Source organism: Onychostruthus taczanowskii, unplaced genomic scaffold, assembly GCF_017590055.1.
Source record: "Onychostruthus taczanowskii isolate IOZ18803 unplaced genomic scaffold, ASM1759005v1 scaffold38, whole genome shotgun sequence".
Classification (NCBI taxonomy): domain Eukaryota; kingdom Metazoa; phylum Chordata; class Aves; order Passeriformes; family Passeridae; genus Onychostruthus; species Onychostruthus taczanowskii.
Window position 1 is genome coordinate 4373786 of NW_024501237.1, and position 22390 is coordinate 4396175.

Genomic DNA, 22390 nt, shown 5'->3' on the forward strand with positions numbered 1-22390 from the left:
CCCAGTCAGGCAGCTCCACAACTCTGTTCATGTGACCTATATACACCAGACAGTGAAATCCACCTTCACAAGAAAGACAGGGCTTGAGTATTGGCTTTCATAGACATTGGCATTAGCAGATGAATAAACGTAATGTTTACTTACTGAGGGGTGTTGGGCACTTGCAGTTCCCATTTAAAAAACTGCTGTGGAAGATTAATCCCCTAAGGGAGCTGACACCAGCCACATTATGTTTGACTAATATCCACAGCAGCTCAACATCCCCAAAATTAAAAATATGCCAGAATTGTAAAGAAAAGGAACTATATTAAACCAGTGTAGGAAACATGGAAAAAAAGCTTGAACAAGAACCATTTCAAATCATCCTCTCCAAATCAATTACTCTATTGAATACTTATTAATGTCAATATTGTAGGATAGTAGCTCCATGTTCAAAATGATATACCTGTATGACACACCATGAAAAAACTGAATAATTACTTGGCTCTATGGCAAGACCTGTATGAGGCCTTCCATGAGAATATTCTATATTATAGATAATATTGAATGCTTAACTGAGTGAGTAGGAACGAGTGGATGAGCCTGGAGGCACGGTCATCTACTTAAGCATGCATTTGGATCTTCAAGCTAATTAATCACCCAGTTGTGTACTTAAACTTCATCAGTCCATTCCCACAGGTGATTAAGATCTATTTAAAGGCCATTTTGATACTTCACAACTTTCTATTAACCAACTTGTCAAGACACTCAATAGGAAGTGTGATTCTTTCCACTCCATTCTCTGACCCCAATGTAATAAAAACACTGAGCATGAAGAACAGTGTGGAAACAGTAGGAAAACACTCAAAAACCTCTCAAAACTGTCCTATTGATTCTAATACAAGCACAAAAGATACACCTAAGAAGATGTAAGTTGAGATGCCAGCTAGTGGGTATAGAGGTAACTGACTTACACTATTTAAACATTGGCATAAACATATATAAAATTGCAATTCGGAGTGAAGGTGTAAGGCTAAAAAAGGAGAAAGAATAATTTTCAGTATAAAGGTGAAGAACAGGAAAGAAAACACAAGAGAGCAGACAAGGAATGAAGAGAAACAAAAAAATAATAAATGTTTCAAAACCAGTTCAAAAAAATCACAAAATATCTCTGGTGATTACAGAAAAAAATAAAGAGATGTGGATTTTTTGGTGAAAGAAACATGGTTTCATAAATACATAAAATTGTGGAAGTACAACACTTCACTTTTCAAAATAGATTGGCTTATTCTAAATGTAAATAATATAAATTTTGACTATCTTCAGACCACAGAGTCTTAATAAAAACAGCAATTTGTTACTTATAATAGAAACACAAAAGAATGTATCTAGGCAGGGAAAAGGATCTCAGAAAAAAACTCTCAAGGATGCAGAAAAGAAAGCTAGCTTGGGAAACCGAGGAGAAGGAAGCTGTTTGATACACTGCCTGTGACTCCTGAGATGACCTAAGGGCTCTGTTACAGAACATATGCACTGAACACAGTTTCTTTGTCTTGGCTTTGATTATCTGTGTCCAAAGATTGTTGGGGAGCTTTGGGTAAGGATGGGTTTGCAGCAGAGAGCTGTTTTCATGTTGGCCTGAGGTCTAGACTGGTTGGCACTTTTGCAGACAGCACCAATAAAAGATTCTTTACGAAGTCTAATGACAACAACCACCTCAATATTAAACAAACCCACAAAAATTTTATCTCTGGCTCTTTATGAGGATCCATTCTCCTTTCTGAGCACAAGCCCACTAGATACACCTCTGCTCATGTATGCAGCAAAGGAAAGGAAAGGATGGGCACATGGAGAGGCCCTAGGGCCACTTCAGAAGTTTTCCAACTGGCTGTTCCTACTTTGGCCCTGCCACCATCAGGGCACTGCCAGAGCACAACTCCTGCCAGCTGTTTCGTTTTGCGACTCTTCATCAATGCTGCAGCCAAACAAAAAACTTCTAGATGCCTCAAATCAAAGATTTCTCCAGAAGTGGCCTAACAAAGCTGGGCAAGAGATTGAATTTCTTTTGCACCATTGTATAAAATTAAGCAGCACTGAACTTCTACCCTGAGAATTTTTGCTTTTTAAACTGGAAAGGAACTCCACTTATGTAGAAGTACTGACAGTGCAGTGCACAAAACTATGCTAGTTCAGTGCATAAAGCTACACTAAAGGGTCTGACAATATACTGCAGCTTGAACATCACTTCCAACTTTTTTTTTTCCACAAGAAAGAACAATTCACCTTATTTAGGAAACCATTTTCTGCTGATCTAGGGAGCTTGTCTGAGAAAACACAGCTGGATGCCAACAATATTTAGCACAGGATGTGTCTAAAAGAAATGTGTGGCAAGATTTAGATGGTTCCAAATGAAACATCAGATGGCAAAAAGCCTAGATAAGATCCAAATTCTCCTCTGGGTAAAATGTTTTTATATAACTATTGATGACAAGAACACGCACAATCATAGGGTGATAATGATTTTTTTTAGCCTATAACACCATTTAGTCATAAAAAACTGCCATCTCTCAGCAAAAACTATGAAGAAACTTCTAATGCATTAATCCATGGTTAAACATGAAAATGTTCCATGAACCCTCCTCTTAAATATGGTACAGGCAACCCACACACCTGACCTAGATCTGATCCTGTCTAGCAATTCCCAATTATTTACACTGGTATTTAAAAGAAATCACAGTAAAACCCCCGGGATATTACATTTGTACAAAGCATGAGAACACTGAATATCAGCACTCCCCTCTTTTCAGACAAACTTCAGCCACCAACAGAAAATAGAACAAGCTACTGCACTCCTGGCAAAACTGACACAGATGTTTATACCGTGTTCTCAGGCTTTTCACTGAGAATCTGGTGCATCCAGCCACTGACCACAATGTGCTGAAAAACCTCCCTGTCACCCTCAGCTCTTCTCTTCACACTTGATTCTTTCTGTAGTCCAAGAAGTAATTAATCTCACTTGCTAAAAATATCAGTGTATCTCTAAGCGCACTTAACACATACTTAATAAACAAATCCCAACTAATAATAAATAATATAACATATAAGAACCACTTAAGCTGATTTTCAGAAACACACCTGTTCCAAGCCATAAACATCTATACACATGCATGGTCTATTTCAACACTTAGTTAAGACTGCATTAAGACTTAGTTAAGAATGTTTTAAGAGTGTGTCTAGCATGAATATAAAAAAATACTGACATTTTTAAAAGCTAAAGGTGAGACAAGATAAAATTTAGAAAGCAATGAGTGCTAGGTGATGTGAATAAAGAAAAGGCAGCACAAGTTTACCAAATTTTAAAGAAAAAAAGACAGAATCACCTCTTGACTTTTTGTTTTCCTAATAATTTTCCTAAATGCATATATTAAACGTTTTTCAGCCACTGTATTTTTCCAGAAGGGAGAAAATGATTCTGTTTGAGAAACCCCATAAAAAGGTACAGAAAGCATCCTGTGAATTTCAGTAGGGGACTGAAGCATTTGAACTCCTTTCAAAACGGGCTTATTAAGAAGTGAGCCTTTGTGCCTCTGGCACAGGGACAGCCTTGGAGTCTGTACTTGGTCACACACCTCCTCTGTACAATTTAAAGTCACAGTTCTTATTTGCCAGTGTGAACAATAATGTCTGCCATTATATACACACTATATATGATGAACAATAGTGTGCATAATTCCCTTCATGTTCAGCTGCATTTTCTGAGAAACCCCAAAATCTGTCTCTAAAATCCTTTCAGTTTCTCCCTATCTCCAAACAAGCACACAGTGCACAGACTGCTGAGAGGGAGGAGGTAACATTAGAAGTTTTCTTGCAATTAGTGTACTTTAGACAAAAGAGACAGTAAAAAAAAAGCAGTTTATCACACTATGAAGCAGTCTGTTCTGCTGTTGGACATGATTACCAAAATGACCCATAAATTACACAGTTCTGGTAAGTTACAGTAGAAAAATGTTACCTAAATTTATCTAGCATAATCCTTGATCTCACATCTGACTTCTGACTCTCCCATCCTTTATGGATAATCCTTTTATTAACAAATGACAAAGGTACACACACGTTCAATCTAAAATGCACCTGGTCAGATCGCTGTTTTCCAAAACATTAGAAATTTTGTGCTAGCCCTATCTCTTACAGAAAAATGACCAAAAAGATCTTAAAGAGCTTTCAAAAATGTGAATCAGTAGGACAAAAATGTAATTTTTTAAACAACACAAAAGGACACAGTAACACCATGGAATGTACCATTCCTTACATCCATGGAGAAAGAATATCGAAGGACTACATATTTAGGAGTAAGAACAAAAGCTCATTGGATTGTATTTTCCAAGCTATAGGCTTAGATGGTACATGCATTTTAAATTATATTGAAAGTTGCTCAGGTGTGGAATACTAGAAATATCATGCTGATCATGCTGAAGTTGATGGTACCAGATAATTCCATTGATCATAAGACTTCAGAATTGATAACAATATGCAATATTTAAAGCTATCATTAAAAAAAAAAACTCCAACAAAATAAAGACAGGAAATCTATAGTAAAACGCGTCAATTTTGCCAAGTTCTCCAAAGTATAGGAATGTAAATCTAAATTTTTGTCAAAAGCACATACTATTTCTCAAGAAAACAGCTGAAGACTTTGTAGGATGAGGAAAACAATGCATTTTCAGTCTACCCTTGAAAGTGTTCAGATGATTTCAAGCATTCAAGGGCTCTTGCTGAGGCACAGCCCTGCCAGATGCAAAAACCTGGACTGAGAGTTGCCAGATTCACAGAAAACAATTTCTGGTCAGCATTTTATGTAATCAACATGCAAAATCTGATTCAAAAATTTCCTGCCTTCAGCGCCTTTAATTAGTCTTCTTTCCTTCAGAAAGGCGGCAAGTCAGGTGATTATTTATTGAAAGACCTGTGAAATGTTTTCTCATCAGACCATGTTAGGCTGTAGGCTCCTTTTTAGCATTTTATGTGGAGTCACAATCCTTTTTACCTACTGATTCTGCTGATAATGTTTTTTATCCACTTTACTAAACATAAAAAGAACAATAAAACCGTATTTGTTGTTGCAGTGGCATCTCACAATGATATAAATAACTCTCCTGTAAGTGAAGTCAGGTGACTGAGTCAAAGACAGCAGATAGAAACACATTCTCCTTTGCATTTTTAAACATTGTCTTGTGACAATCCCATCCCTTTTGTCCATGACAACTCTGGTCAAAACATCTATTTTATTAATAAATGTTGAGGTAAATGGAGTAATTAATGGTTCTTCCTGTCTGGTTATTGAAATGATTGATTTAGAAAATAAGTCTTGGTTGAAAGACATAAGGTAATATGGCAGTACTTGAATTTAATTGCAATTGTTCCCCCACTAGCTGAAGTATTTCTTTTGCCTACGAATACAGAAACTACTCTTATTTTTTTGACACAGAAAAATTTTTCAGTCAGAAGAGTTAGAAATAAAAACTTACTGCCTTTCTTCTCCCTTTTATAAAATTTCCCTGCTGATTAAGAACCACCATTGTATCTTGTCTTTCTCTGTTCTATCCTCAAAAAGACTGAGAAAAATCTAGTAGATTATCAACACTGAGCTGTTTGAAAGAGCTAGAAATACTGCTCTATTATCACAGCAGGAATTTCCTAAGTGATGAGTTCATCATAGGATGCACAGACATTCTCCTGGAAGGTAGAATAAAAGCTGTACCTGAAACTCAAAGCCAGCAAATCCTAATCTTGAATTGGTGCCAGGTCATGTTTTGCCAGACAAAGATATTAAAAATGTAATGCCAGTACTAACGAGAGATTTGGCACACGAAACATGAGAAATGTTACAGATTGTGCTGACAGTGTGACACTATGTTTTCCTGGATGTAATCTGGGTATCATGAGAGTAAGCTTGGAGCACTAATGAGAAGAATGATATTGAACTGGAAGAGCTGCTAAATATGCAGTAGCCACAGGGTTCCTGGAGTGAACTGGAACTGAAATGAAAACTGCAATACTGAAAGTAACAGAGGGTAAACTAGGCAGAAATACAGAAGGAAGAGAATCTCAGCAGGCAAAACTTGTTTGTGGTACCACGCTTGCCAGGACATAAAGGGCTTTTCTAATCATACTCTGTTTATCCCTGAAGTACTGTTAAAGAGGAGCAGGATTCTCGAGCTTAAAGGGGAACATATCAGTTCAGGATATAAATGAGTTTCACAACTGACTGGGAAAAGCCATATATAAAAGTTGAACAGAAAACCCCTTTAGGTGCAAGAACTAAAACTCATATTGGAGATACAAAGTTCATTCTATGTCTTTGAGGTTCCTGTGTTTTGGGGTTTTTTTGCTGTTGCCACTGTTGATTTTTGTTTGCCTCCTATTTTTATCAGCTACAGTTAGTAGTCCTTATATATGAGATGTATATAAAATTCCTTTATGAGTTATTTTTTTCTGACCATCTCTGTTGGAATCCTTGGCATTTGCACTACCGCTCTAGACAGGAGACATACACCCAAATAACTCTGACAGTCAACAAAATCTCTCAGTGTGCTAGATGTTCACTTATTGAGACACAAATCACAAATAGAGATATGTATAGCTATTGAAAAATTGTTACCATCACTAGAACTTTAAACAGAATGCTATCTGATTTATCTCTTCAGCCTCCAAATGTATGCCCTTGTTCCATAATTCTCAGTAGCTCCCAGTGTTGCCTCTGGCATCCTGGATCCTCTTAAACTGCTAATATCTTCAATTACCACTTATTTTATACACAAAATTCACCACTGAAGTTATACTTAATTTTCCACTTCTGTGAGAGGGTGAGATACACAAGAAAGCAGCAGCCAGGCAGTTCTTTGTCTTTAGGAGTAGGATAATTGAGGGAATAACAAAGTAACCCTGAAGCTCCATATTGCGACTGCCCCAGTTGTCATTTATTTCCACTGCAGTCCAGAGTCACACTCTTCACAGGAATGCAGAGCAGGAAGTTTTTAGGTAGAGTAGACACATACCTCTCCCCTGTCCTCAGTACAACACAGTTTACTACTATCACTACTTGGAGATAATGCATAATTCAGTTTGTCTTGTATTAATGTACTGTACAAGGAAAAAAGAGCAAAGAAAATTTAACCCATGAAGAAAGAGGGCTACTCCACACGAAGTCCTCCTCTGCTCTTTCTGAGATAAGGAAACATAGTAAAGTAAGCATACTTTCTTTTATTTTTTTCCCTTTCTCTCTAATGTCAAGTACAAGGATACCAAAAATAAAGCAGCATGTTTTTCTGGATTCAGAACTATGTCAAGCAGAAATTACTTCTCACTTTTAGTAAGAGGGATCTTATTTTTGGATGCACTTGAAAAGTGTACTGCAAATGGAGATTATTATTATTATTATTATTATTATTATTATTGTTATTATCTTTGAAGACTAAAACAATTATGTTTTGACTAAAACATGTAACTGTGATGTTCTGACAAACAGCACTGAAAAAAATCTAAGTACCATCCAGAGCAACTACTACTATCCACTTGTCCCAGTTATATTTTAACTTGTATAATTCAGCCTCTAAAACAAGTGCAAAAAGGAATAAAGCCCAACCTCTGTTCCGTACAAGGATTAAACCCGGGAAATAATTTAATAAAACTCTACAAGAAAAATGACTTAAGTGTTGAGGACAATGCAGCACTAATGTGTTTCATAAGCACTGCCTTACCGGCTGGAAGAGGGTCAGCGCACATGTCACTTCTGTTTTGCTTCCATGCCAGCAGGCACTGCAGGCTGAGGGGATCGGCTGCTGCTGCTACGTGGCTGTTGAACGGCACCATCAGCTGATGAGCCTTGGCGATGCCACAGTAACTCTCTGTTTCAGCCACCAAGGGCAAATTGTTCAAAGCTTTCGCTGCCTCAGAGGCCTGACTGAAATATTCCAGAGCTTCGTTATAGTTCCCCTGGTAAAGAAGAGAGAAAAAAAGAAAATTATGTTAAAAGCTACTTGTAGTCACCTGTATTTTATTTTGACATCAGAGCCTGCTCCTCTGCCACCTCAGAGATGGTGGCAGCCCGTGGAGTGACTCATGGCAGGCATTAAGGAAATCACTCTCCCTTGCATTTTCCTAACCTCTAAAATCCAAATAACACTGCTCATATATTTGAATTGAACAGTTTTTTGGTTATTTCTGTACATTTTGAGCATACAAATCCAAGTACACCAATGCCAAGTATTAATACAGATTGTAACCAGGCTGTTTAGGAATTATTGTTTCCCTGCATTCAACACATCTGAGTGAGAAAAGGTCCTAATTTATGGTAGTAATAAATCTTAAAAAATAAATCCTAAAAATGGAAAAAAAAAAAAAAGAGGATAATGAAGTGATAGACTTAAAGCACAAAAAAAGAACAGAAATTTAAACTTACTCATTTATGGGGGAAGAAAGGGGTATACAAACCCCAGGGATATTCCTAATCACAAAAGAGAAAATGTAGGAAAAATATCGTCCAACTGTTGCTGAATTGAAAACTCAAATAACTTACTCTATCCTACCATTGGCATGGAATTCTGCTGCTCTGATGGCAGAAACTTCCTGGCTGAAAACAGTTTCAGGCATTTTCATTTTGTTTTATCCTTTCACTCTCACCTTGATTTAATAAGATTGAAATTCTCTTTTGTATGGAGACTGGGAGCCGAGACTCCAACTGGTACCTGTTTCACTTGCTACCACTTTTTGGGATGAAAACTCCTATAACTGCTAAAATGTGCTTATGATTAAAAAAGGAAAAAAAGAGTAATAGCAATTCTGGTAGTCTTTCAGCTTTGTTTAATACTGCAGAAGAGCTGTATTAGACCTATGAGAACATGGCAATGAATAAAGAATGATAAGCTGTAATATAATAAAAAGCAGAAACACCTACTTACCATACTCATGAGAACTATAGCAGGTTAAGTGACACAATTAGTGAGAGGAATGTAGCAAATCAGACTAAGAAACTCAGAAAAAGTGAAATGAGAAATGACAGAGTTATCATGCAAACTTCAGAGTGTACATATTACGTAACCAACCTGCTTATTGAACTGGGGGAAATGAGACCTACTACTCCTGCATAACACAAACCCAGGCATGTTGGGAAACAAGAAACATCTGGGTAAAACAATTGTGACTAAAAAGCAAACTGTGTGTACAGCATTAAAGAAAGACAGTGCTGGTAAAGGAATAGTGAGATGAGAGAACTGGAAAGATACAGCAACAGTATGGACAGAGCAAAGTGAATTTGGTCAAAGTGATTTGTGTTTGGAAGAACAGGAAGAGTTATATCCCAGGTTTACTAAAGGTCCCCATGGATAGATGTGGATATAAACAGAAATATCTTTAATTTGATGGACAATACTTCTGCAAATTTTTTCACTGGGGGATGTATATAGTTGAATAAAAAGACCCTAATAATGACTTAACCTGGAGAATACTGGTGATGACAACTGACACCAGCAGGCAGTGATCCAAAAGAGGGAATGTTAATTCACACTCAGTTTTGGTAAACACTTCTGACCTTGCAGAAAAAAAAAAAAAATAGAAAACAGGGAATTGCAAATTTCAAGATTTTTAAATATATGTTTAAACTAAATATTTTATATACATTTATACAATTAAGTTACTGCACTTGTGCCATTCTACACCTCAAGGCAGAAAATTCTGAACTGAAAAAGAGAATTTGAAGAATAATCAGACAGAGATTAGTTATTAAAATACCAGTTCTATTTAATTGATTATTAGCAATGGTGGAAGAAGAAATGAAATACAGAAGTAGCTAAACAGAATTTATTTAATTATTTTTCAAATTTGGAGGAGAATAATTCAGCACAGTGTCATATGACCTTCTAAGTTTCAGACCCATTTTACAGTTACTTCATCAAGTTGTCAAAGAACTTACAACTTAGTTTTCAATGGGAAATTCAGCATTTATATTAAGAACACATGTAAACAGAATACTCTCAGGCTAATTTAGAGATTATAGAGTAAAAAAATTTCTACTGCTTATGAAATAAAAGCAGGACAAACAGGACAGCAATTTTGGTAGTGAGAATTCTCTGTAAGAGGAACCCAGGAAAAAAAAAAAAGGGGTATTTAGGGATAGTGTAAGTGAAAAGGCGAAAGTATTCTGCTCAATATATTACACACACAACTGATGACAAAAAAAATATGCAACAGAACATAGAAAGGTTATTTCTATTTTTATTTTATTTGTAGTGGAAATGTTTCCTAAGTTCCATATTATCCAGCATACAGAACAAATTCTTTTTATTACTTATTGTATCTAAATATTTTTTGTAGCAATTCAGATCTAAAAAAGGTGCTAAAGCATGAATCTTCCACTTTTGCAGCAATGTCTTTAACCCTTTTGATTTCAAAACCCAAGTGTCACTGCAGTGCAAGTGGAGGCAAGAGAAAGTCCTTCACTGCTAACAGACCTTTGACAAACTACTTGCTGCTAGAACCCATTTCATAAATTTGGCTGAGAGAATGTAGAGAAAAAATGTAGCTAAGACTGTAAACATCCCATTAATATGCAATGCAGTATACATTCATGTATAGTGCAATAAAATTTCATTTGCATTAACCAATGACTCTTTATGGGCATATATGGTGCCAATGGTGATCTGGATGCAGATTATTCACAGCATGTAAAGTCTGTCCTGATCTGAATTTGGAGTTTTTTATTCATCTATTTTAGAACAAAACTCTCTGTGTTAAATTTGATGTGAAATTTTCACCTTTCTCAGAAAATTAAGGCACATTTCATTTAGTCACACAGTGACTTCTCCTTGGGTAACTTCTGCAATATGCAAAACCTGGATCAAATCCTCCTCTGTCATCTCATAGGCAAAACCAGATTTTACCAAGAAGTAAATCAAGTTGTTTGAGATCATTACTACAAACAGTACTTACTCTGTCATTGTGAACTTTTCCAAGAAGGACATTTGCATCCACCAGGCTTTGGCTTAGATTAGCGCTCTCAGCATCCTTCATAAACTCTCCCAAATACTTCACAGACTCATTTGATTTTCCCTGACTGAAGCAAAGGACAGGGACAAAATGAAATATTTAGTCAGATGGCTTCTTCAAATGCTGAAGATCTTCCCTCTTGTTCTGAAGCAACTTTATTTTGTGATGACTCATCCACGACTGGATTTTATTTCCAAATGGCCTCCAGCACTACCTGTGCTGAGCCCAGTGAGACTACCTCACACAGAATGTCTGAGGGCAAAACTGGATCCTTTCAGCAAAATAGAACAAAACTTTCTTTCAGAATACTGTGCCATATTTTAAGGTCATGAATAAAAACACAGGTGGATGATTTAACAGGGCTTTTGAACCCTCCATTATTTTATTTTTTCTTTCTACTGAACTGCAGATAATATTTTCAATTCAGCTGGACCTCACATCCTGACAAAATAGGGGAAGGAGGTATGAAGGTGTTTTTTTCAGTAAGGCTTTCTGTCATTCAGAGCTGCTCTAGAACCTGGTGGTGCAGCAGCAGCTCCATAAAAGTGCTCTATCTCAGTTCTGGGGTGACAGCCTTTCCCTGAGCATAATACTGCCCTTTGGCTGGGAGGATCAAAGGTAGCCAGGGTCACACAGGCAAACCTATAAACTATGGATTGCGGGTGCCAGCCCCAAATCCCAGTGAGCTCAGAGCAACCTGAGGTCACAGCTGCATCTAACTTGAAAATTGGCTAACATACTTTGACAATAACATTTGCAGATTTCCTTTTTTTTTTTTTTTTTTTTTTAATAAAGCCAGTCATATCAACAATATAAGACCTCAGCAGTGTGACTGCAAGATATAAGACAGACATCTGAGTTTCTTGTGAATAAAGCTTGGTGCCCTTTTTCCCTTTAAGGCTGGAATGTTATTCCAGCTGACCTCAATATTAGCCATGAACTTGAGTCACTAATGTAGGAGTGTAGCATGCTAAATGTCAAGGCACCAAGCAAGACAGAAAATCCAGTCTTAATTAAGAAATTCACAAAAAAAGGAGTTTCTGTAAGTGATAAAGAATTGTGATTTATTTTCTCACCATCTTAAACTACCTTCAACTACTAAATTCCTGCAGGAAATCATGGCCTGGCATTTATTTACAATACAGTTTTTATTATAAACTATAATAGGGATATGTACTTTCAAAATCTGGCAGAACTCTGAATTTGCCTCTTTTATGCTGTTGGAATAATTACAACAGCCTGCCATGAAACAGGAAACACAGCAAAGCTTAGCTGCAGATTTAAAATATCGCAGTGATTATCTGCATGTGACTAAGAAGGTGAGATTACTACAAAAGGATGCTAAATCACTGCAAACTAACATTCTTGAAATGCTCAAGTATATGCTACTGTAAAGCTTAGATGTCAATTAGCAGACTTGGATTTACTAAACTTTCCCAAGTTAAGTATTTTATTATCATGAGAATATCAAACATATTGGACTGTAAACATTTACCAAATGTCAAAAGGCATCTAAATTTCAGAATTAGAAACATATTTTTTTTAACTTGTTTTTTTTTTTTTTTTTTCCAAAGAAAAGGAAATCAAACGTTTCCCTACAGAAATACAGCATATGATTTATATTAGTTAAAGGACAAGGTTAAAGTGTTAGACAAATATTAATTCCAGTTTTTCTAGTTTTCTATATGCAGTGCACAGGTGCAACTTGAAGAGCATATTATATGGTATAATCATTAAATCCATTCAACCAGACCTTTGAGAGTTAAAAACATATATTCTGAGGAAAAGGACTCCTTGGTCCAAGGAATGAGAATGAAACAGTGCAGAATATTTGTGTATCAAGGTGATTCCAGTTTCCAATTGGGAAAACAGGACTGTTAACACCCACATCCCCTGACAACTGTCCAATTATGTATATCACACTTGGCCTACTGTTTGCAGTAGAAGTAATCAATAAAGGATGTGGTTGAGTGAACATAGATTTTGGTTGAACCAATGCATGAAAACTTAATCATTTACTCAGAGTGGAGAAATCAAATAGAGCAGAGATGAAACAGCCACTAAGGGGTTTGTTGATTGTACCACCAAGTTTGTGGGCTAGAGGCTGAAAGTAATAAAGCAAATGGAATCAGTGACAGGAGAAAATGTAAAAAGGTTTTCTTAATTTCATGAATTAATAGAAATGTTTTGATGTATTTTTGGCCATTTTTTACTTTTCACATCAAAACTTCTGCTCCACATATAGAAAACATGAAAACTGCTAGGCCATATAACCTCTTTGAGGAAAACAGGAATCAATTTGATACATATCAGAAAGATATTTCTCACTGTTAGGACTTCACTTATGCCAGCTAGAAATCAGTTGGTACAGTTTAACAATTTTTCAAAGGAAGTACTTTTAGAAGCACTACAGCTTGAGATATTTAAAGCATGCTAGAAGGATTACTGAAATACTTTATCCTGCACAAGACCTGATAACATGATAAACAGGTCTTTCCTACTCAAAGGGCTAATATTTTATAGTTCCTTCAAAAATCTACATGTTATTTTATACAGCCATATACTTTCTATCTCCTTAGACATCACCTTCCTAAATGCATAAAATGCAATTTCCTAAAGATATAGTCATTCATGATCCCACAGAACAGTTATGATGACTTCAGCAGAAGAGATTACACATCTACAGCAACTCATTTTCCAGTTTCATGCTAAAATGCCCTATGAGATTTTTACCCCTATTAGACTTTTATGAAAATATGCACCTTTTATAGGATTGCTCATGTGATGGAATTGGATGTATAAATCATGTGTCCACAAGAAGTCATTACCATGGTGGACACTGGCAGAATAAGTCAAGAACATGATGCTATTATGTCAGATTCTTTCCCGTGGAAAATGACATGACTAAATGCATATGATAAAGATTTTCAGTTTCCCATAGTCTCTGGAAACATCTGCAGCAAAGATTTCACAAAATATTCCAAAGCCATAGAGAGGTTCTGAGCCATTCAGGAGGGCTCAGGCACTTTCTCCAATCTGTCATGAGGAAATAAGTGCAAATTCTCACAGACATTATGGTTATAATGCATTAGTTTTGGGAGACAGTCATCTTCCTGTGAAGATGTTATCCAACAAATTTAAAATTATTTACACAAATCTAGCCTAGATCAGGTAACAATACAAGTAAAGGAAAATTGAACAAGCTGAATATGGGGATTCTGTCACCAGCAGTAATTATTGGTGCATTTAACCAAAGTGTTCTGTGTCCAGCTCTGGCATCCCCAGCACAGGAGGGATATGGACCTATTGGAGTGGATGCAGAGGAGGCCACCAAGATGCTCAGAGGGCTGGAGCACCTCTCCTGTGAAGACAGGTGAGAGACCTGGGGTTGTGCAGCTCGGGGAAGTCACCAGGGAGACCTTACAGTATCTAATGTCAACTTATAATAAAGAAAGAGACAAACTGTTGAGCAAATGTTGGGCCTGCTGCAACAGGACAAGGGGCAAGGCTCTAAACTGAAGGAGTGTTGATTTAGATTAGATATATGGAAGAAATGTTTTACAATGAGAATGGCAAAACACTGGAACAGGTTGCCCAGAGAGGGCGTTGGTGCCCCATCCCTAGAAATATTCAAGGCAGCCAGGATGGGGCTTTGAGCAACTTGATCTAGTTGAAGATGTCCCTACTCACTGCAGGGGATGGACTAGCTGACCTGTAAAGATCCTTTCCAACTTAAACTATTTTATGATTCTATCATTCTATGATTCATAGGTGCCCAGACTTTTCCACATGTAAATTTCTCAAACAACTGAAAGTTGCTGAGAACCATTTTAACATTTTACAGGGTTGAACAGTTAATGCCTATCACATACCCAAAGCTCTTCAGAGCAGGTATATATATAAGGTGTTTAATTTGGTAAATGCTCTCATGGCATAACTACCAGATGGGTTTTATAAAAAGTAAAACAACAGCCATTTTCCAGAGAAAGGGTTTATGGTTGGGTCTTCACCAAGACCCATTCTACTCTCTAATCTATTCTTCAACAGATTAAATTCCTGATCCTACACATGAGATTGAACTACTCCTTCACCTAAATTAATCAGAATATTCCTCTTCCAGGAGAATGCCTTAAATACTAAACTGAAGTGTCTTACTGCTCTTAGTATCTGCTTCCATTGCTCCTCATCTGTTTTCCTTCTTTTTCAAATTGCAACAACTGGATAGCACTGGGACTGTCCATTCCTGGGTAGCTAAAGAATGCTCCCAGAAGGTGTGGAATACAGATTTGATACAGAAGAAAATCACTAGCCACTCCGTGTTTAGGTCTGCTTTTAAGAAAAGAATTGCATTGGCATGATCTTTCAGATCAAGGGTTTAGCAAACTAACTTCATAAAGACCTCAAAATCTGAAACTTCTGAGTAAATAAATGCATGTGCCCTCAATCCAGAATGCCTAAATCACAGAAAGGAAATTAACATACATGGTTTACCAGGGATGCTCTCTTGACTATCTTAATCCAGCCTCTACCCAGACTGCTGCTTTTTGAGAATATGAGGAGCTCATGAATACTACTGAGAGCTCAGAAAACTGTGTACTCATTGCAAAGCCACTCATTGCAACAGCTGGTGATTTAGCTACTAAATCTTTCTCGTTTAGGCTTTAAGAGAGTTTTAAAACTGGGACCTGGTATTCTTCGTCTGTTCTGTGTCTTTTTGAATATATTTTCTCCTGTCCTTATTTAGGATGCTCAAAATACATGTAGACATGAATTATGCATCAGAGAGCTGAAGAAGACTGTGGCTGTGGCTGATCCCTACATGCAGGATAAGGCCAAGAGACAAGGGATCTGACTCAAAGAGGAGAATTTGTTCTGCACACTGAAATAAACTGAGTGACAAGTCCCTCTCCATAAACAATTGCCAAGCTCTATCATACATCATATACACTGAGGTCTTCAAACATAGGATAAGTCAAGAATAAGCTGCAACCTTCACTTTAATCTCTTTTTTCCCTATCTCATATGATAATTTCATTAGACGACTTTATGTCAAAATTATTTGTATCTGAACTATTCACCCAGAGGACGATTTTAATGCCAGATGCTGAAATAAAAATACTGAACACAAGCATTATATTTGCAACAAATTTGTACCTAGTTACACATGCACAAACCAGAAATGCCTCCACAGAAGAAGTGAGTGCAATAAATGGAAACTTACAGTTCAGAAAATATTATACTGAGACACCTACTGAAGCTTGCTACATTCTTCCAGATTTTCTTTCTTTCTCAACATGGAAAATAGGTCTGTATTTCTATTTTCCAGTAAGGTAAGGTCCTCCACAAACCAAAAAAACACCAAACAAAACATTTTAAAAGCCCTCAAAATGTGGAAGTAAAAGGACGTTATAGTTTACAGGCAAAGAAAAACTAGAACCATACACTTTTAAAAATGTGTAACAGTTTAAAATAACTTTCGATGAAAGGGTCACTTACTGCTAGAAGGGCACTGCTTAAAATTTAAGCAGTCAGTAATGGAAAGCGACAGACCTCTAACAATTGAAGTCTTTCACAGCTGAGTGAATCTGCACTGACAGTCAGACAAGGATGTGCTAACCTACCTTGCCAGGATCTTGGCTACAGCTGCATATGCTCTGCCCAGGCCAGCAGAATCACAAAGGGTTGTGAAGATTTCTACAGAGGTGTTCAAAACCTGTGAAACAGGAAGATAAAAACAGTAAATACCCCAATAGGAATTTCCACTTTTTCTTCCCCTACTAATCTCTCTGCCCACATAGAACACAAAATTAAAGCTTTCCCACTTCTACAACTGTTTAATTAGCCAGGATGGGACTAAGGTTTTGATCATTATTGATAGTTGTTTGAAACTACTCAATAATTACAAATCAAAAGGATGTAACTTCCAATTATATCTGTGTATTTTGGCAATTTGCAGAAAACCAAAGAGGTACTCCCCGATTTGCAGCATAAATTTCCTTATCCATAATTTAAAATATTTTAAGAGCCTGTGCTTTTATGAGTTTCTGATAATCAACAACTTAAGATGGTGTCCTTTGCATCCATACTATTTTAGAATGATATGCTGAAATACAACTCAGTATTATTTTTCTTTCTCTAATCTGTCACAACTTATCTTGGCACAATTCAAATGCCCCAAAACAGAATACATTATGTTATACTGAATAAATTAGATTATACGTTTAATCTATGTTGGCTTAAAGTACTGTAGATAATGCTGCTATTTTTCTGATTAATTATTCACACATGAGAAGTTTGTTAACATTATCTTGGAATCTACTCCATTATTATGAACGCTGCCATAACTGAAGGCTTACAGCTGCTGCATAAAATCATATGATCTTAATTTAATTTAAAACTGACATCACCTGTATTGCAGAATTTCTCTTTTCATCCATTTTTTTTTTCAATGGCGATGACAGGAGAGTGCATATAAAATTAAATCTTATTCTTTCATCCCTCCTCTTTGTTGCTTGACCCATTCTATTACACACATGAGAAAACAGGAAATCTCCAAAGACTCTATATGGAAATCCTTTTTGCACATTTCCAAGAAAGGAGTAGTGAATGTCATTTACCAGTTCTGAAGGAGGATGGGAGATGCTCAGGGACATATGCCTATTTATACTGAGGTAAAAGATTGGGCATTTTCTACTCAGAGTGCATCCATGTCACTGGCAAAGTGCGTGGTTCAGAAGAAGACAACCTGTGTGTGCTAATGCTGCGGGTGACACAATTTCTGCTGCTGTTTCCACCACTCAGATTTCCCAGTTCTGAAAGAGTTTTACTCTTTCAAGAGTTTTGCAGCAGCATCCCTGGACACGGCTCTTATTCTTTAGCTACACAAGCTCTGTGTGCACCAAAAGTAGCATTTATTAATGTGCACTGCCCTATTTATCATCCCTCAAGTGCTTTCTTATCAGTAGTGTTCTAATGTTGCATCCTATCCTTGCAGGTCACAGCCAATTGAGTTATCAATGCATTAGGTGTGACAGAAAGAGTACAGAGGCACCTCAGTTAGGAAGTTGTCACATCAGCTTAGAAGCTTCCCTAAACTGAATACATACATGATGTTGTCAGTGCCTGCAGTACATCCTTCTAATAATCCAGGATGGTAGCAGAAACACACAGGTGTCTGAGAAATAATTCCTGGTATTGCATTTAACTCAGGGGACCTACAGCATTTCTTGTAATAATCGTGCCCATATTAGAAAACCTGCTATTAGAGTGTCAGAAGGTGTCACAAATGTTATGTGCTGGACTGAAATAGTTCCTACTTTAAACTGGCCTCTACAATATTAAACTTGGATACAGGGCCTGCAGTCATTACTATCTGACACAGAAAGGTTACTTAGAAACCTAAGGCTTTGGTTACTGTACATTTTTTTTCTATTAAAGACATCAAAAGGCCTGAAAAGTACAGATAAACCCAAGGAAAAATCATACAAAGCATAGCTGAAATAAAAAGTTGGTTCATTGCATTGCTGCAACAGCTGCAAGAAAGAAGTAAGTAAATAAATAAAGCCCCTTATTCATATTGATGAAAAGTGCTCATTTTGGTCCCAGGTTACTACTGCTCTTCACAAATCAGATATTTCATTCTAAATAATGAGGAAATAACATTAATTAAATCATCTCCATGAAAGGGAGGAAATCTTGATACCATAGAAAATTTACTCTTTATGTCTATATTTCAAATGACTCCTCCAGCTTCAGGTAAGACATGGGGACACAGAAAGGGACACAGGTGCTTGATGGAAAGGAGCTGTGCACCCCTGGATGCCACAACTGCCCAGTATCCATTTATATGAAAGAAGGGAAGTGGGCTCTTCTCTTCTGTGATGTATGTCCAACCTTCAACACTCAGGATAGAAACATTTCAGGCCAGAAACATTTCAGGATATAAAAAAGAGGAACAGATAGAACAGACTAAAATGATGGTTAAACACATAAGCATTACAGGATTTCACCCAGAGTCTCTTGAAATTAAATTAAAACAAGAAAATTATAAAGTTTCCATGCTGAAAAATCAAGTGGAATCAGCACAGTGATGCCTGCCAGAATCTGTAAAAAGCCTAAAATCAACAAATAAGCATGAAAACTTTCCTGATTATTTTTACGGGATAGGAACAACCTATCCATCTAATTGGCTTCCTGTGGATACCACATAAGAAAAGACATGCATGTGGCAGACAGTATTGAGTGGGCAGGGCTCTGCTACTCATCTATCAGTTCTCTGGGAAGTGGATAAATATTGAGAATACTGATTACCATTTGGATCTAATGGAATTTATAGGTTCCCAATGAAAAGTGTGCCTTTAGACAGAAGCATAGCCAGAAAACTGTATTTTATATAAATATATATATACACACACACACACATATTGGCCATTCTGCACAGGGGAAAATGACATCCAAGGAAGAGGTGGAATAATTAATAATTAATGCTGAAAACATCTACACAAATGTGAAGTTCTACTGGATGGGAAAAAATCAGACAACAAAAGAAAAACCATCTGATTAAGGTAAGATGCTTCTGCTGCAGTATTCTATAGAAAATACTGCATTTGAAAACATCATCTTGGTAATATCCTTTGTAATTATTCATTAATAAAAATATATAACAATGTGCAAATAGATATTGAATGGAACTATATAAGAATCTATACTGGTAATGTATAATAAAAACTACTTTGGGTATTACACATATTTAGCCAAATTTCCTTCTCAAAAGTTAGACTAAGTTTCCAGAGATTTAGAGTTACTGAAGGAGTAAAATGTCTGTTTTTTCCTTTATATTTTCTTTTGTTTGGTTGGTTTTTTTAGAATTAGCCATGTACAAAGAATTCTGAGGAAGGAAGCTGTTACAATAGATTTGTCTTGATCATGCTAGACTCCATTATAAAATTATAAAATTTTCATATTGTTTCAAAGACGGTTTGATACTCCTAGTAACTAGTGTGAAAAGATTGTATATGAGGTTGAACAGCCTAGAATAATGTACAGCTCTTTCTACCTCTATATAAAAATGTAGCCTAATATTAACAACATAACAATTACAAAAACACACTGATTCTGGTCACAGATTATTTTTTGGATCAATGCGATAATGCACATTGACTATCTCAAACTTTTTACTTCTGTGGGTCTGTGGAAACACTAGCTTAAAAAACCCAAACAACATGAAAGTCAAAGTCTAATACAGAAATGAACAGTGGGTTTCAATCACTTTTTCTCCTTTGTGCAGGATGTGGGAAGGTAGAAGTGGAAGGTGGACTTCAGCTTTGTCTTCCACATAACAGACCACAGGATAGCTCCCGCGGGAGCTTCCATTCACAAAAACAACTCTTTTTCAGTGTCTTTGTAAGTCTGTTGTGTCTACAATTACAGTGTAAAAATAAAGTCTTAAGCTCTGCTTAAATCCACAAAGTAGAGCCTGTTTGTGGCATGGCTCTTACACTAATTCTCTAGCTAAATTTCATATTAACCTGCTTTTCCAAGAAAAATAGTAGTGAGCTCTCAGACCCAGATTTACTTCTCAGTTATCTCAACATTATGCCAGGCTGACCCTCCAGGGCTTATTCCATTAATATAAAACAGATTAAGGAGCTCCTCCCCCAGGAACCCCCTCCATCCAAAATCCCACCCTTTATTTTTTATTGTTGTCACATCTGTAATTCTTTTATATGAAACAAAAACACGCACACCCACCCTATTAGCATACAGAGGACTCAGACAAAAGCACAGAGGCTCTGTTGAACACTGGTACATCTGGGGATAATGGACAAAAGAGAAAATATTGAAAGTATGAATTTATGTTGAATAAAGAACATCTATCCAACTCAACACAAGATTAATGCTACTACCAGCATTTCACTGTTTTGGTAAAATACATTTCTCTGACAAGCACATCATGAGATAACATTGATTTATAATACTGTAACTTTAAAAAACACGAAAACATAAGTTCTGCTTTCAGCTTTAGATTAGATATTGTTGCCAAACTTTATTGGAAATACATTTATTTTGATTTCTGCAAATCTAGCTGTGTTTAGCCATTTCACAGCTGGTGAGCAGGAAAGATGCTTCTGCCTCATTTACAGATCTTGAACATGAATCAGACAATCAACTGGACCATTAGTCAAAGAGATCAGTTGCTAATGATTCCTGACAGGCACTGCAGTGGCAGGCCAAGGCCCAGCCTGGCTAGCAGCATCTGACAGTATTTTTCTGAAGCCAACAATAGGTGTTGGTAGACAGACAATGCAGTCAAGTGAGAGTACAGGACTCATACCACTTTGTACCTCTTAAATACTTTCAGGAAAAAACATATAGTTCTGATGGTTACTAAATAATCACACTGATATAGTCCAGTGAAAATAAGAGACAATAGAATTGTATGCATAGGCACTCTCCAGTTCAATGAACTCTGACCAGTAGCTGCCCCAAAAATGCATATTTAAAAATGACCAAAAAGTGCAGTCTTTATTACCATAATTTGAGTGGTTACACACCTGTGGCCATGCCGAGTAAGATCAAAGAAGTTTCACAATACAAACCCAGATGTATTCTTATTTTTTTGCCAAAACACAGCATAGGAGAGGTTGGACAGCAAAAGAAAAGGGTATTGTTCATGAAATGTATTGATCACAATGTGCAGAGCTCATTGATCCCAGGAATATTACACACCAGTAACTGAATGGCAGGCCACACTTTGTGCAATGCTAAATGTGCTCAGGCATAGTGAGCATCCAGGGTAGAAGCTGCACATATTCCATCTGCATGCTCACAGCTCAGGGATACAGAAACTGGGTGCCACACCCAGGAAAGAGACAGCACTCCCTGATTTGACTGAACTGTTACTTCTCCCTCTTTACTCATAACTAAAATTCACCAACTCAGTCCTGTGATTGTTAACTCCTTGCCCTGAGCCATATGCACTTACACAGGCTATAGTCTTCGATAATTTACTAGAAATCCACAAATGTTGTCAATCTCCTTACAGAGACAGGAAGAATTCAGCTGGAATTGGTCAAATTGGTCTGTTCCAGAACTCCTATTCCAGGGACTTGATTTGGATAATGCATAAGGACACATCTTGGAGCAAGGGGTCAGGGTCAGGGTCAGGGTCAGGAAGTAGAAGAAACCAGCCAGAAGTCTGTCCAAGCCAAATGTCAAAGGGGAACACCCTTGTTGAAGACTTTCCAGAGCTAGGACATGGCTACCACTGAGATACTGCTTGGCTCCACTCTCCCTGCGGGTAACTAATCCAGTACACACTCCTCCTCCCCTGATCTACTGGGCTATCAAGTGCAGTGTTTACCCTCATGCT

The 22390-nt window shown here is 36.9% G+C and overlaps 1 protein-coding gene across 1 annotated transcript in view; it reads right to left on the bottom strand.

The window, feature by feature from the left end:
* TTC29 (tetratricopeptide repeat domain 29) overlaps positions 1-22390 on the bottom strand; it is a 110772-nt gene that overhangs the window by 35428 nt on the left and 52954 nt on the right. Inside the window, exons 7-9 of the mRNA XM_041411887.1 lie at positions 16641-16732; positions 10963-11086; positions 7737-7971 (exon numbers count right to left, since the gene is read on the bottom strand). Of these exons, the coding sequence (XP_041267821.1) occupies positions 7737-7971; positions 10963-11086; positions 16641-16732 (451 nt within the window). The remainder of the gene's footprint in view (positions 1-7736; positions 7972-10962; positions 11087-16640; positions 16733-22390) is intronic.